We start from the raw sequence: 14704 nt of genomic DNA on the forward strand, positions 1-14704 counted from the left end.
TCATTTGATCCACAATATTGTAAAATAAGCATGAAGATAAAAATTGAACGATAAAGTGAAACAATAGGCCGAAGTCAGAAATGTTGCCAGTCATAACAATGGTTATTAAATGATTGCAAGTATATATAAATATACTACATATAGTAAAACATATGAGAGAGACAGAGTGATGCAGAGAGAGACAGAGAGACAGAGACAGAGAGCTAGTTATATGCCAGGAATTACTCTAAGCTCATTGCACATGACAAGTAATATAATTTTTCTAAGATTTCTGTGAAATAATTATTACTAATGTCATCATTTTTCATCATAGTCTCTGAAATTCCAAAAACACTGGACATTGCAATGACAACAACAAAAAATAATAAAGAAAGCAAGAAATAGCAAACAGGATATGTACACATTCTGTGCATAATCTGACAAGGGTGTGTTCTTCATTGTAAAATAATAGGAATTCAACTTGGAATTGAATCATATTTTCCTTAATGAATACTGAAATAAAATGTGACTCTTGTGATTTCTTCATTAAGCTTATGAAGCTTTTACAGCAAATGATATGTGTATCTTGAGTCCATTAACCATACTCAATTAATTCATTTTGAATAAATAACAGCAAAGAAGTAATCTGTAAATTCCAAGATATGCTGAATCCTACCCTTGTACATGGAAGAGGCACACAGATAAGTGAATCAAAAAGACTCACTCATAACTACCTGCTGCTTGACTGTTACCGCCACTTCAACACTTCAACACTGAAGTCCATCGCTGTACCCTTTCACCAGTCTCCACTTTGGGACACTGAGTCCTGTTAATAAAATATTCTCTAGGAAAATATTTTGGAGCCCACCACTTTCCTGAGAGCTTCTTGCACATCCTTGTTTCTCAAGCTATAGATCAGAGGATTCAGCATAGGGATCACTACAGTGTAGAACACCGTGGCTACTTTGTCAGTATCCATACTGTTGCCAGAACTGGGTCGGCAATAAATGAAAAGGATTGTTCCATGGAAGAGAAGGATGGCTGTGAGGTGGGAGGCACAGGTGGAAAAGGCTTTGCATCTTCCCTCTGCAGAGCGCATCCTCAGGATTGTGATAAGAATAAAGAAATAAGAGGTGAGAATGATCATGATGGTGATGATTTCATTGAAATTGGCTACAATGTATAGCAACAGTTCACTCATAGTGACATCAGAACAAGCAAGAAATAAGAGAGGGGGCAGATCGCAAAAGAAGTGGTTAATCACATTTGACCTATAGGATGGGATCTCAAGAGCTAAACACAAGTGAATCAGTGAACACACAGTCCCCCAGAGGTAGCAGCAGGACACCAGCTCCACACAAAGATTGTTGGACATGGTGACGATGTACAGCAGTGGGTTACAGATGGCCACAAAACGGTCATAGGCCATCACAGACAGCAGGAGGACCTCAGTTACCACACATGTGCAAAACAAGTAGAATTGCACAGCACACGCCAGGAAGGAAATGGCTTTGTCTTCATTTAAGATATTAGCTAGCATCTTTGGCAGAATGATTGTGGAGTAACAGAAATCCACAAAGGACAAGTGACTGAGGAAAAAGCACATGGGGGTGTGAAGTCGAGAGCTGACCTGAATCAGTGCAATCATGCCCAAGTTGCCCAAAACTGTGACTCCATAGATGAGAAGAAACAGCAGGAAGAGGAAGACTCTCAATTCAGGGACCTCTGCTAATCCAAGGAGAATGAACTCTGCCACAGTGGTGCAGTTCTCCTTGGCCATGTCCCCACTTTATTGAGATGGGAGAACAATATTAGTAGTTATTCTCCATTGTATGATCCCAAATTCCATTTTGACTGTCTCCTAAAAAAGACATTAGAATAAGTAGGATAGTTAATTTTTTCAGCAAAGAAATAGTACGTTGCTTTTGTGAAGTTTAGGAAAAGTTCAGGCATTGTAGCATACAAATGCATAGAGCTCACAGTTAAAATCACAGATCACACAAAAGCATTCACATCCATAAAAGCCTATACAATTCCTTAAACTAGTCCTATACAATTAAGAGCTTGAAACTGAGTCATTAATTATCTAATTAGCCATATTATTTTTTGAAACTAAAATCTCTATTTCCCTTTAATCAGTACTGGAAATAATGGGATCCCAGGAAAGAATTTTTGTAATACATAGTACCCTTCTCTTTTTTCCACTGAAATGATGAGAAATATGCTTATTTAAGATATGCTTATTTAAGTGTTAAGCCACCAGTGCTGATTATTTTTTCAATATGTTTTAGATGAAAACAGCAGCTTTTATACTCTATATTAGCATTTTTTCTATAAAATTAGCATAGTGATTTTGTTAATTATACAAGTCAATGTCAACCATTGTTCCTGGAATTGGTACCCTGGTTCAAACCTCCAGTAACTATGACTCCGAAGCCTTATAAAGACCTATTTGACAAATGAATCCCCTGCTTTAAATCTATTTGTAGAACTACTCGAAGATGTGAATATAAAATTATTAACACAAATGCTTGCTGCTGCATTGCAGCATTGTTTATGAAAATAAAACTTAGAAAAAGTGTCAAACAAGAGGAAAATAACTCACGTTATGGTACTTATACATTATGGAAAAGTATGCAACTATTAAAATGATATTTTGAGGAACTTTTAATGAGCTGAAAAATGGCTATGATAAAATGGCAAGTTAAAAAACAGTAAGCCAGATTGTACAGGCAGAATATTGTATCTGTTTATATAAATTGTGTTTAATTAATCCTCACAACATCCATGACACAGAAGTATTCTGTTCCAATCAATTTTTTTTAAAAAAAGCAATGTAGAAACTTGCCCGAGTTCTCACAAAATTTAAGATTTATGGAGTAGAATGGGGAAGGAGGGTGTGATTGTTTTTTTAATAAAGGAAGGATACATTCAAGGCCTTTGACAAATAGAAAATGACAATAGATGATGAGAACACTCTCATTTGTTCTCTCCTTCCTGACCGTTGGTAGACATGTACCTGACTGTGAGGCACTAGTTGGTAATCCCCGGAGGAAAGAGAATCTGTATGAAAACTCACTACAGCCAAGTATTTTCCTGATTCTTCAAATGATTTCAAAGAGTTGAAGGATGTATATATTAAGAAATCCCAGTTTGAAAACAAATAATTATTCTGATGATATGGTTTCTCTCTTCAACAGTCAATAAAAGTAAGTTATTTATCTTTTTCTGAGTATAAACTTCTTCCTTTTTTCAAGCCTAAAGATGAAAACTCAGGTTGTTGATTACTTATGAAGCCGTGGTTCTTAACCAGGAGTTGTTTTGATTCCCGTGGGAAATTTGTCATTGCCTAGACACATTTTTGCTTGTCAAGATAAGGAGGGGCCCTGCTGACATCTAGTGGGTAGAGACTAAGGAGGCTGCTAAACACTATGATGTATGTGACAGTCCTTGCCCCAGCCCCCACACACACCAATAGCACATGCAAACACCAAAATATTATCTGGCCCACACATCAATAGGACCAAGGTTGAGAAACCTACTATGAAGAGACATTTCAAAGTGCTTTGCACAAGGCCAAAATAGTTCCTCTCTTTTCTGCTTCCGAGGTGGTTCCATGTCTGTGTTCCCACATGAGCAGTCCTGAGGACAACTTACTACCACTCTCAGCATCAGAGTGACTGTCAGGAAAATCTCCATGCACTCTTTACCACATTCCATAGAAGGAGTTAATGTGAGAAAGGAAAAAGAGGGAAGGAGAGAGAAATCAAGCATTCTTTCCAATTTCTTGACATTCTTTTCCCTCTTACACTAATACTATTACAAGATACTTGATTCTGCAGATTAAACTGTTCTCATTTTCCATTAAGCTTATTTTTCAATATAGAAATGGAAAATATTTTCATAAATGAGTGCTCAAAACATGGCACTTCTTAAAACACTCTCTAGTTAAGAGAAAGCTAAATACAGATTTTTAAAAATGTGTCTAATACCACTGCCTTCACTTACAATTTCTCCTTCTCTTACACAAGGCTATAACAAATTATCCCATAAGAAAAAAATAGCAAGCATCCAGATCCCAGAAAATGTCATTCATGTCCATTCCCAAAAACCAGAGTGTAGTCCAACTAACCAAACTGTGGGATAGATATTGCTTCCCCTATTTCTGAAGATGCTATGATGGAAAATGTTTTAGGCTTTATGTTTTTGTGTGGGTATCTCTGGGGCCCATATTTCTTAAGCTTCTCCAAATCATCATTGATCTCTGTGGGACATCAACATGATATCGAGAAAACTACAACTTGAGACTCAAACAATTAATAACTCCTAGGAGATATAAACAGGGGAAAATACTATCACAACTTGGTACATATTATTATAATTTAACGTGATTACTTCCAGAGTTCATGATGAATTTCAGAGCCTTATATGATACATCCAAGCATTGCTCTGTGAGCCAGGGATCACATTGCCTTAGTGAAATATATGGATAGGTCTTATAAACTTTGCCTGTCTTATACTCAAAAACTCCTTCCTGGAGGGCATAAGGGCTGAAGCCACACCAGAGTTCTGACAAATACCAGAAAGGGGTGGGGATAATGAACTCTTTTACTGAAAATAATAATAATTTCTCACATTTATTGACCACTTCCTATATTCTGGTACTATCCTGAATACAACTATTAACAAATTTCATCTTTATAAAAATAAGTGAGCCTGATATAGTTGTGTAACTTTATGAGTGAGGTGACTGAGGCATAGTCAGATCCAACTTGCCCAAAGTCACACACAGAATCACTGACAGAATGAGACTAAATGCTGCATTTTATATTGTGCCACACATATGACCCTGTGAGGAAAAGCAAAGCTACTGAAGGGTGCTGAGATATCATACTCCTTATTCAATGACAGACACCATTAAATGGGATTGCCTCGAGGACCTCTCCCAGGTCTGTTCCTTTTCTGACTGTATAACGTCTTCCTAAACCAACAGTGTTCAAACTACTGTCTGGTGTTTGTGCTCTTGGATATACCCAACATTTCAAGAACTCCATGGATGTAATTAGTTACAGGTAATCACTTTTGAAATTCTCAACGACCTATACATATTTTCCTAAAATTGATCCATCTGATCATTTTCTGAGTTTGAAGAGTGTTTCCAGGTCTGTGTTCCACCTAGCACTCTCACAATCCCATTTCTCACATTTTTCAAAACTAAGGATTCCTCTTACTATTTGCATATTACTATGTGAATTGCCCCAATTAGAAAAATGAAAGCAAACTTCCAAAACATAAGGACAATTTGAAATACTGTTTTTCATGAATCCTGTAGTTTTCTTTAATGAAGACACTTCAAACCCATGGCTTGACTTCTTGTCATACTCTGAGATATAGTACATATTTCTTTTCATGGAAAATGATGGCATTAGACATGGATTTTAGCCAATACAGTGATGTTTTGAAATCAGATATATAGTAGATTGATGACACGAATTTTTAACATCTATTCTTTTTGTTCTTAGTGCACCATGAAAGTATTGTCACAAAATGCATCCTCCTGAAGGAGAGAGTCCCATGACAGAAAAACTAAAAGACTATCTATAAAGAGTATCATTGGCAGTGATGTTTTATATCATCTCAGCAACCCACATACAGGAAAATTACTTTGTTTATCTATTTGTCTTAGATTTAAAGACATGGCAGGAGTTTTTAAAAACTGATTTAAATATACAAATTTTATTGAAATTGATTTCATGGTCATTATCCCTAAATTGAATAATATCAATATGAAGCTCTCAGTTTTTGATGAATTGTATTTAAAACACATATAATAATACCATTGTAGTAAAATATTGTATTGTAAAGCTCAATGAAATCAACAGTATGTTAGATTTTCTAAACTTCTCAATTCCATTGTTTTAATAAAGATAACTGTAACTGGAAGAATAGCAGATATGCTTAACTGTTATATAAGACTTGGAAAGTCTTTGTGGTAACATTTTCAGAAATTAAGAAAATGCGTGGTTCTTTTTATTTCTTTTTTTCTTTCTTTTTTATTTTTGAGGAAGACTAGCCCTGAGCTAACATCTGCTGCCAATCCTTCTCTTTCTGCTGAGGAAGCCTGGCCCTGAGTTAACATCCATGCCCATCTTCCTCTACTTTATATGTGGGACGCCTGCCACTGCATGGCTTGGCAAGTGGTACATAGGTTAGCACCCAGGATCCAAACCAGCAAACCCCAGGCCACTGAAGCAGAACATGAGAACTTAACCGCTGAGCCAGCTGGTGGCCGTGAACATGGGTGGTTCTAATGATCGCATAACAAACCACTCCAAAACATATTAGTTAAAACCAATAGCTATTTATTGCACTGGTCAGTATTGCATGAGTCAGTAAGTTAGTTTCTGTTGATCTGATCCTGACATGGCTGATCTTGGCGTGGTTAGCTATGTGTATGATATTAGCTTGGTGGGTTAGATGATTGGAGGCTTCAGACTCAAGTCTGGTGTCTATGTTTCTCATTATCCAATATGCTAGCCTGTGCTTGTTCACAGAACAGCTTTCTAAGGGACTATGAAAATTCCAGATTGTGAAAGATTCACAAGCCCTCTCAGAGGCTTGAAACTAATGCGGTGTCACTTCAGCTAGACAAAGCTAGGCACAAAAACAGCTTACATCCCAGGAGTGGAGAAAATGATTCTGCCATTTGATCAGAAGAGTTGAAAGGAGGCTTGGATACGGAAAGGACTAAAGAATTTGATCCAAGTTTTCTATGTCCCTGGGTAACAACTCCTTTTGAAAGATATAATTTCCAAAATTTTGACCCTTAGCAAAATTGGAAGACAATCTAATTTTGTTTAATGCATTATTGAAAAATATTTTCATGAAAGATCATTGTGACAAATTGTCATATAACTTGGATGGAGTTGAAAGAGTTGAGTGATATTCCTATTAAAGCACTATTTCTGGCAGAATTTCTAGTCTCATTTACATTTAATATGACCGAATAGTCTCAGTATTTTCATTTTTACAAAATGGAAATATAAATGATTCTGAACCCTCTTGTTTTCTAAAATTAAGTGATGTCTTTCCAAGGATACATTAATTAATCAAAGTAAATAATGCAGACATATACTCATAATATTAATCATATGAAGAAATATGTCCTAAAATATTTTTTAATTTTGATTAATTATATTTATCCAAATTTTCAATGCAATTATATTTTTAATTAGTGGTGCAATTATTATTGAATCATTACAAGGTTAACTCAATACAGAAAGAAAAACTTCTGATTTTCCCAAAAGCATCATGAAATAAAAAGTATGAATCTGATTAATAAAATTGTAATGTTCAGTGGGGAGAGTAGGATTGAATATAAGTTCAAGAGAAGGAAAGGCACAAAGCTTTTTCAGATATTATTTATGTCTTTTAAACAGATTATGCTATGCACTGCAAATTATACATTTTGCTGCTAAATTCATGATGAAATATTTTATATGTAAAATTAAATTCTTGAGAAGTACATGACCAAAAAATGTGAAGGCTACTAACGTAACTCATGTTCTACATAGAAGCTACAGAATCTACCATAAAGAATCTGAAATGTCACAAATTGAAAATGAAAACAATATGACTGTATGCTGGTATTTAGTGGAAATTGTACATCTGATGTGTCTGGAGTCTTGAATGATTGCATTAATTCCATCAACAATGGGCCAGGTCATTTAAATATCATATGCCGTGATTTCCTCAAAGTAAAAGCAAAATGGGTTGCGTTAGTTCTACCACAAAATGTGGTCATCCTTGTTCCAAGCAGGACAGAAGTAAAATAAAATTCTCTATAAAGAGGCATTAATCATCATGAATTCAATTTAAGATTAATATAAATAATTTTTTAATTTTAAAGAAAATCAGAAATTGTGTAATTGCTAAATATGTATGAAACAAGAAATTTGTGAATACCTAGAGAAACAGAAGTCAATGGAAGAGAAAAGCATTCCTTCATCCGACATCCAATATCCAAAACACTGTTTCTTACATATTTTATCTTTCCGTACAACGGGGTTGTTTCATTGATTTCTTATCATATAATATATATGACTGCAACATTTTGATAATGATCATAAGTTTAAAATAATATGAACATTCCAAATAAGTGTTTTGAATCCATATAAAATTATCCCCCACCTTAGTTGTTCTGCCTTACCAAAACACACTTGGAAATTTATTTCTTCCATTATACTGATGACTAGCTTGGAATTTTATGTAGACACATTGAGTAAAGAGAAGCAAAAGGGTTTACAAGACATTCAAGCAAAAGTGAGTTATTGATGTTAGAGAAATCTAGTATTTTTTATTTACCAGGTGAAATAGGTCTTAACGCTAATGACTGCCTGGTTTTCACTTTATTTTGAATGAAGTTACATAGCTGATTAATTTTCAACACTTGAGGCAACTCCAAACAGGATTTTTTTTTTTGAGGAAGATTGGCCCTGAGCTAACATCCGTGCCCATCTTCCTCTATGTTATATGTGGGACACCTGCTACAGCATGGCTTGATAAGCAGTGCATAGGTCTGTACCAGGGATCCGAACCGGTGGACCCAGGCTGCTAAAGTGGAGAGCGCTAATTAACTGCTATGCCTCTAGGCATACCCCACACTTTTTTTTAAGGTGGATGTTCAGTTGAGGATTCAGAGATTACACTGATGTTCAGAAAAAAGAATCATAAAGAACTGATCATGTTTTTGACGGGTTATAGGCAAAATGATAGCATAAAATACAGATTGGGTAGACACTCATCCTGCTTACTTTTTGCCTATAATATTTTTTGAGATCCACTCTACTATTTCTCAGGCTCTGGTGGAGCCTATCACAGCTTATCATCCTGCCATACAGGAGCTCCTTTGAAACACATTCAGAATACAGATCACATATTACCAACTTTCCATTCATTCCAAGTAACCTGTATACACAAAAATACACACACACACATGAATACACATACATGCATGCTATAAAGTATTTGCTCAATAAAAAAATTGCTGCATCATTGACTCAGTACTACATTTTGGTTTCCTTGATCTTACCATGCTTCTGTCTTCTCAACAAAGCTTTGTTGAAATGTGTCTCCTAAAATTCTGTCTGTTCTGTTATCCAAGGACAAATTCAAACAATATCTATTTTATGAAGGAATTTCTCTAAAGTCTTTAAATGGATTTGAAACTTTTCTTTCTCTCAAATTCTCTATGATATTTATTATTTTCTACCTTAGACAAAGGTCACTTTCTTCACTGCCCTACTGTCAACACTGGATTTTACATTCGTTGAAGGATGAAAACTAGTTGTATTTTAACTGCTATTGGTACTTTTGTGAGAGATATTCATATATTTATTGAAAGCGTAGTGTACTACATGTATAATAAAGAGGATAAAATTGTTTATTGAGATTATACAAGGTTTTACACATGATATTCATATAGTCTTTTAATCTTCACAGTCAGGTTAAGAGCTATTTTATGTTATCTCAATTTTGTAGATGAAAAATTCAAGATGAGACAGATGGCTGTCTTATTTTCCAGTAAGAGACAGAGCCAAGTTTACTCTGTTTGAACCAAAATCCATGATCTTTCCATTATACAAGATTAACTCTTCATAATTGTAAAGGTTTCTTTAAAATCAACTTTTATGTGCAGTATTTATTTACATGTCAGGGACAAACTCTACTAAAATAATATTCCTTTTCTCTTTCTTTCTTGTTTTTTTGAGGAAGATTAGCCCTGAGCTAACTACTTCCAGTCCTCCTCTTTTGGCTGAGGAAGACTGGCCCAGAGCTAACATCCGTGCCGATCTTCCTCTGCTTTATATGTGGGATGCCAACACAGCATGGCCTGCCAAGCAGTGCCATATCCGCAGCCGGGATCTGAACCTTCGAACCCCATGCCACCAAGAAGTGGAACATGCGCACTTACCCGCTGCACCACCAGGCCGACCCTAAAATAATATTCTTAATAAGGAAATAGTTTACTGTCCACTATTTTGCTTACTGTAGCCTTGACATCCTTATTTCTCAGACTGTAGGTCAGAGGATTCAACATGGGGATCACCACGGTGTAAAACACAGATGCCACTTTGTGCGCCTGGAGTTTTTGGAGTTGGGCACACAGTAGAGGAAGAGGATGGTGCAGTAGAAGATAGTAATGGTGGTCAGGTGTGAGGCACAGGTGGAGAAGGCTTTGCAGCGCCCACCGGCTGAATGCATTTTGAGGATGTTGACAATGATAAACACATAAGACATGAGAATGTTGAGTAGTGTGCTGACCCCATTCAAGGTGGCAAAAATGAAAAGCAGCAATTGGTTGACACGAGTATCAGAGCAAGAGACGGACAGCAATGAGGAGAATTCACAGAAGAAATGATTAATTGTGTTGAAACCTTGAAATGATAACTTGATTGCGGAACATGTGAATATCAAGGAACAAGCTACTCCCCATGCATATGATCTGACCACTAGCACGGCACAGAGTTTCTGGGACATGGCAAATGTGTAGAGCAGAGGGTTACAAATGGCCACAAAGCAATCATAGGCTATCACAGCTAATAAAAAGAATTCAGTTACTGCAAAGGTAGTACAGAAAAACAATTGTACTACACATCCTATAAATGAAATTGTTCTGTCTTCTACAACTAGGTTCACCAGGGTCTTGGGAGTAATGATGGAGGAATAGCAGAAATCCACAAATGAAAGGTGGCTGAGGAAAAAGCACATAGGGGTGTGTAGTTTGGGGTTAATTTTGATTATTACAATCATCCCAATATTCCCTACAACAGTGACACTGTAGATGGCCAGAAAAATCAAGAAGAGAGGGATTTGCAGTTCTGGGAAATCTGAGAAGCCCAAGAGAGTGAACGTGGCCCAAGTTTTATTTCTCTCTGACAGCAACATGGTTTCTGCTTGTTAGAGTCTGAATCAGTCCTGAAAACAAAAAGATTAAGGAGAGTGAGGATATAAGAAGCTTGGTTAACTAACCTTACCAAGACTGGAAAACAAAGCAAAATATCTTTCAGGATTTCTCTGTGTAATTTTTATTTACGACATGCTCAATGTCTAAACTTTTCAAACATGATAACCATTTAAAATTTTAAATTTTTCTTTAGGTAAAAACAATACAATTATTGAATTACTTTTTTAAGTTCTCAATTGTAATTTTTTAATATTTAAAAATAAGAATACGAAATCGAGAGATTTATAGTTATGTTGTCAAATATTTTCATGACTTTTTCAGCTCTCCTTGAACATTGTAAGTTCATAAAAGATAAGCCTAGCATAATGCAATGACTGATTAAGTCAGTCCTATAGTCAGTAACAAAAATGAGAAATTTCTGAAAATATTAATTTTTGCATTGTATACTCACACTGTGACATTAAGAATGAACACCCCTAATACTTTACATCTGTGCCTTTATTGTTAATTCCATATAGCACTTTAATCTTTGCTTTTGGATCTGACTCAGTAAATCTGTTATCAAAATTAACCTTAATTATTTTCAGAGTATGCCCTTCAGTTCAGGGAGTCAATACTTCCTGAATACTTATGCAATAATAAAAATGGAGCTGATGATAAAGATAATGTAGTCTACTTCTTTATTGTGGAGGTGACAAAACAAAAAGCTGGAGAGTCTTGGCTTTCCCAATGAAATGCAAATAAGGACCAATCTACATACTATGACTAGATCCCAGATCCCCAGACTCCCAGCCCTGTATCCATTTTATTACACCAGACTCTGATCCATATTCTAGTCTAGATGCTAACATATTTCCTTTATTAAATCATCATACTTTTAATTGACAAACTAGAGACTCTAAACCTATGGGAAATAGTCCAAAGACAGCATACATGCCACAGAGTTATACTAGAAAGCAACATCAAGATGAAATAGGAATGACATTTAGGGAAATTTTCTCTCTCAGGAATAAGGAACTATAGTAAAGACTCTGACTTAGAAACTGCCCCTTCCTAAGTCTCTGTCTTACTCTCTTTCTGTTCTCCCTTCAAGACATATAGGATATTCATTCTGTCCTATATTACGTATGAAGGGGAGAGATTATAAATTGAGGTAGTATTGCACTCTGAAGACATTTCATGAGGAAATAGTGATACAAGAGAATTATATTTCTCTAAACTGTTGCCAATACTTCTAAGATCTTACCATTCTGGAAAACTCTTTCTTTATCATTTGTGGTAAGATTATCTCTGGTCTCAGGACCCAAGAAATAGATTTCAGATGGCTCATCAATAAAATGTCAGATCATATGCAAAACTGAGACCCTCAATGGTCCTGTTTCTATACCCATAAATTTGAATATTAAAGACAACCTCAAAAGACAATCCATTGCAAAGCCAGACATTCTAATTATCAAGCTTTTTTTCTTAATACAATATTTAATTTAGCTAGGGCATTTAATAATTCATTTTCGGCCAGCCAGCCATGTAGCCAAGTGGTTAAGTTCACGTGCTCTGCTTTGGTGGCCCAAGGTTTCACCTGTTCTGATCTTGGGTGCTGACATGACACCGCTCATCAGGTCATGCTGAGGCAGCATCCCACAGAGTACAACCAGAAGGACCTACAACTACAATATACAAGTATGTACTGGGGGCTTTGGGGAGGGAAAAAAAAAAAAGATTGGCAACAGATGTTAGCGCTGGTGCCAATCTTTTTTGAAAAAAAAAGGAATTCACTTTAAACTAATATTATATATTTAATATAATGCCTCTTGTGTCCCAAATGCTATATAGAAAATATAACAGTTAAAATCTTCTTTCTTATAATTCTTTCCCCATTTTGTTGTAATGTTTGCTCTCACAGGACAACTGTTTCCTGCTTTATAATCTTAATTAAAGCTGGTCCCTTTTAATTTTCACTAGACAGTCTATTCAATCTCTACTTGTTTCATTTTATTTAAACATTTTTGTATTCTAACTTGACTCCCCTTCAAAAATTTTACAGAATCAAGACAATGCACAGTCCCTCAAATTCTCAGAGCTCTTCTCTCCCCATCCACACCAGTAGCTGTTGTTCATGGGCTGTTAGTGAGGAGCTCAGCTGAGCCAGGCCCTCTAACGCAAAGCTCTGTAAAGTAAATGGTCATCCTCTTCCTTGCATGTTCAGATATGTAACTTTTGACTAAATATTTTCAAGAACTGTCTAGATATAAAAGGCAAGTTCCATCCCTCATGTTGTTTTCTACATACCACACATTGAAATTAACATCAATCTTTCCGCAGAATCTTAAAACAAATCTGCTGATGGCAAAGGAAGGACCACTGCAGGTTGAGAGTGATGTATGCATTCTTATAGCTATAGTCACTACCTTTGGGACAGGAACCCTAGAGACCACCTATTGCCCCATTGTCTTGAGGTCATTAAGTAAACAGTTAAAATCAATGACTTTTCTCTGATGTAATTCTTGTGTACTAGAAAACCTGGAGCAACATGAGGGGCATTTTATTTATATGAAATGAAGTTTTATTTAGTCTCTTCCTCCAGCCCCCAATCACTTCCACACCTTTCTACAATTATCAAAACTATGTAATTATAGAAGTCATCATTATCTGGTATTAACTGATTGACTACTATATGCTGGGCACAACCCTCTTCCTCTATACCATCCATTCTTACCATATCGGACAAGTGTGAAGATTCATCTTTTTAGGTCATCGTGATCCATAGAGAGCTAAAGCAATGATATTTACAAAGTTAAATATTAATTTGGGAAAACCGTCTGTCCTGTTACTTTAAAATCTCTGTCCTATTTTATTACTCTTTCTCCCCTCTACTTTCTCCAGCTAATCTGGCCGCCTGGCTTTTGTTCCTCACTTTTTGTTTCTCAAAAAATATCACACACTCCTTCCTTATGGTCCTTTCTACCACTTTTTTTGTCTACCATGGAATGCTTTCCCTTAAGTTTTTGTTCAAATGCACCTTTTCAGTGAAAACTTCCATGAACATACTATTATACTCCAGGGGTTACTGCATTACCCAATTTAGTGTTTCAAGTATGTAACATGGTTCAAATATATGTTTAATCATTATTTATTACATTCTTTCATATTGTTTGTTTCCCCCTCCTAGAATAAAATGTCCAGGAAAGCAGAGAATATATTCACTGATATAGTCTAAGTGTCTAGAACAGTGACTAGCATAAAGTAAGTATACCATGAATCTTTATGGAATGATAAACATGACCTTTCAAGGAACTGGGAATAGAGCCAAACCTACCTGAACCATGAAGGGTTTAAGTTTGAGAAAAGAGATACTTCACAAAGAACAATAAGGATGCTTTAGATGTGATTATTGAAACTGGGCAGTCAAAATAAAAGAAAAACATGCCAAAACAAATGTGCACTCTGCTGAATTTTCTCTCTAGTCAGAAACCAGGGAAAGAAGGTTGAGTACGTAATAGGGATACATAATTGCTAATTTTTCTTCCTTCATTCATTGATTCAATAAATATTTATTACAGGTTTACCCTGAGCTGGGTACTCTCTTAGGTATTGGGGAAAAAGACAAAGAACTCCCCTTTGTCAACAAATTTATATGTAATTGGGGGTACAAAAAAACAAAAAAATACATAATAATTTCCTGTAATTATAAATGGAAGAAATATAAAATTGAAGGTGTCATTTTAAACAGGGAGCTCAGCAAAGACCATAGTGAGGTGT

General features: G+C 35.7%; 1 protein-coding gene and 1 pseudogene across 1 annotated transcript; both read right to left on the minus strand.

Moving 5' to 3' along the window:
• On the minus strand, positions 1-4665 carry LOC124233662 (olfactory receptor 5L1-like). The gene is made up of 2 exons (XM_046650790.1): positions 3522-4665; positions 1-1840 (listed from the first exon to the last, which is right to left on the minus strand). Exon 2 carries the CDS (start codon positions 1757-1759, stop codon positions 824-826), a length of 936 nt encoding a protein of 311 aa, XP_046506746.1. The 5' UTR covers positions 1760-1840; positions 3522-4665; the 3' UTR covers positions 1-823.
• Positions 4666-9874: 5209 nt separating this feature from the next.
• LOC124233665 (olfactory receptor 5D18-like) lies at positions 9875-13684 on the minus strand (annotated as a pseudogene).
• Between the last annotated feature and the right edge of the window lie 1020 nt (positions 13685-14704).

This window comes from Equus quagga, unplaced genomic scaffold, assembly GCF_021613505.1.
Source record: "Equus quagga isolate Etosha38 unplaced genomic scaffold, UCLA_HA_Equagga_1.0 208877_RagTag, whole genome shotgun sequence".
Classification (NCBI taxonomy): Eukaryota; Metazoa; Chordata; class Mammalia; order Perissodactyla; family Equidae; genus Equus; species Equus quagga.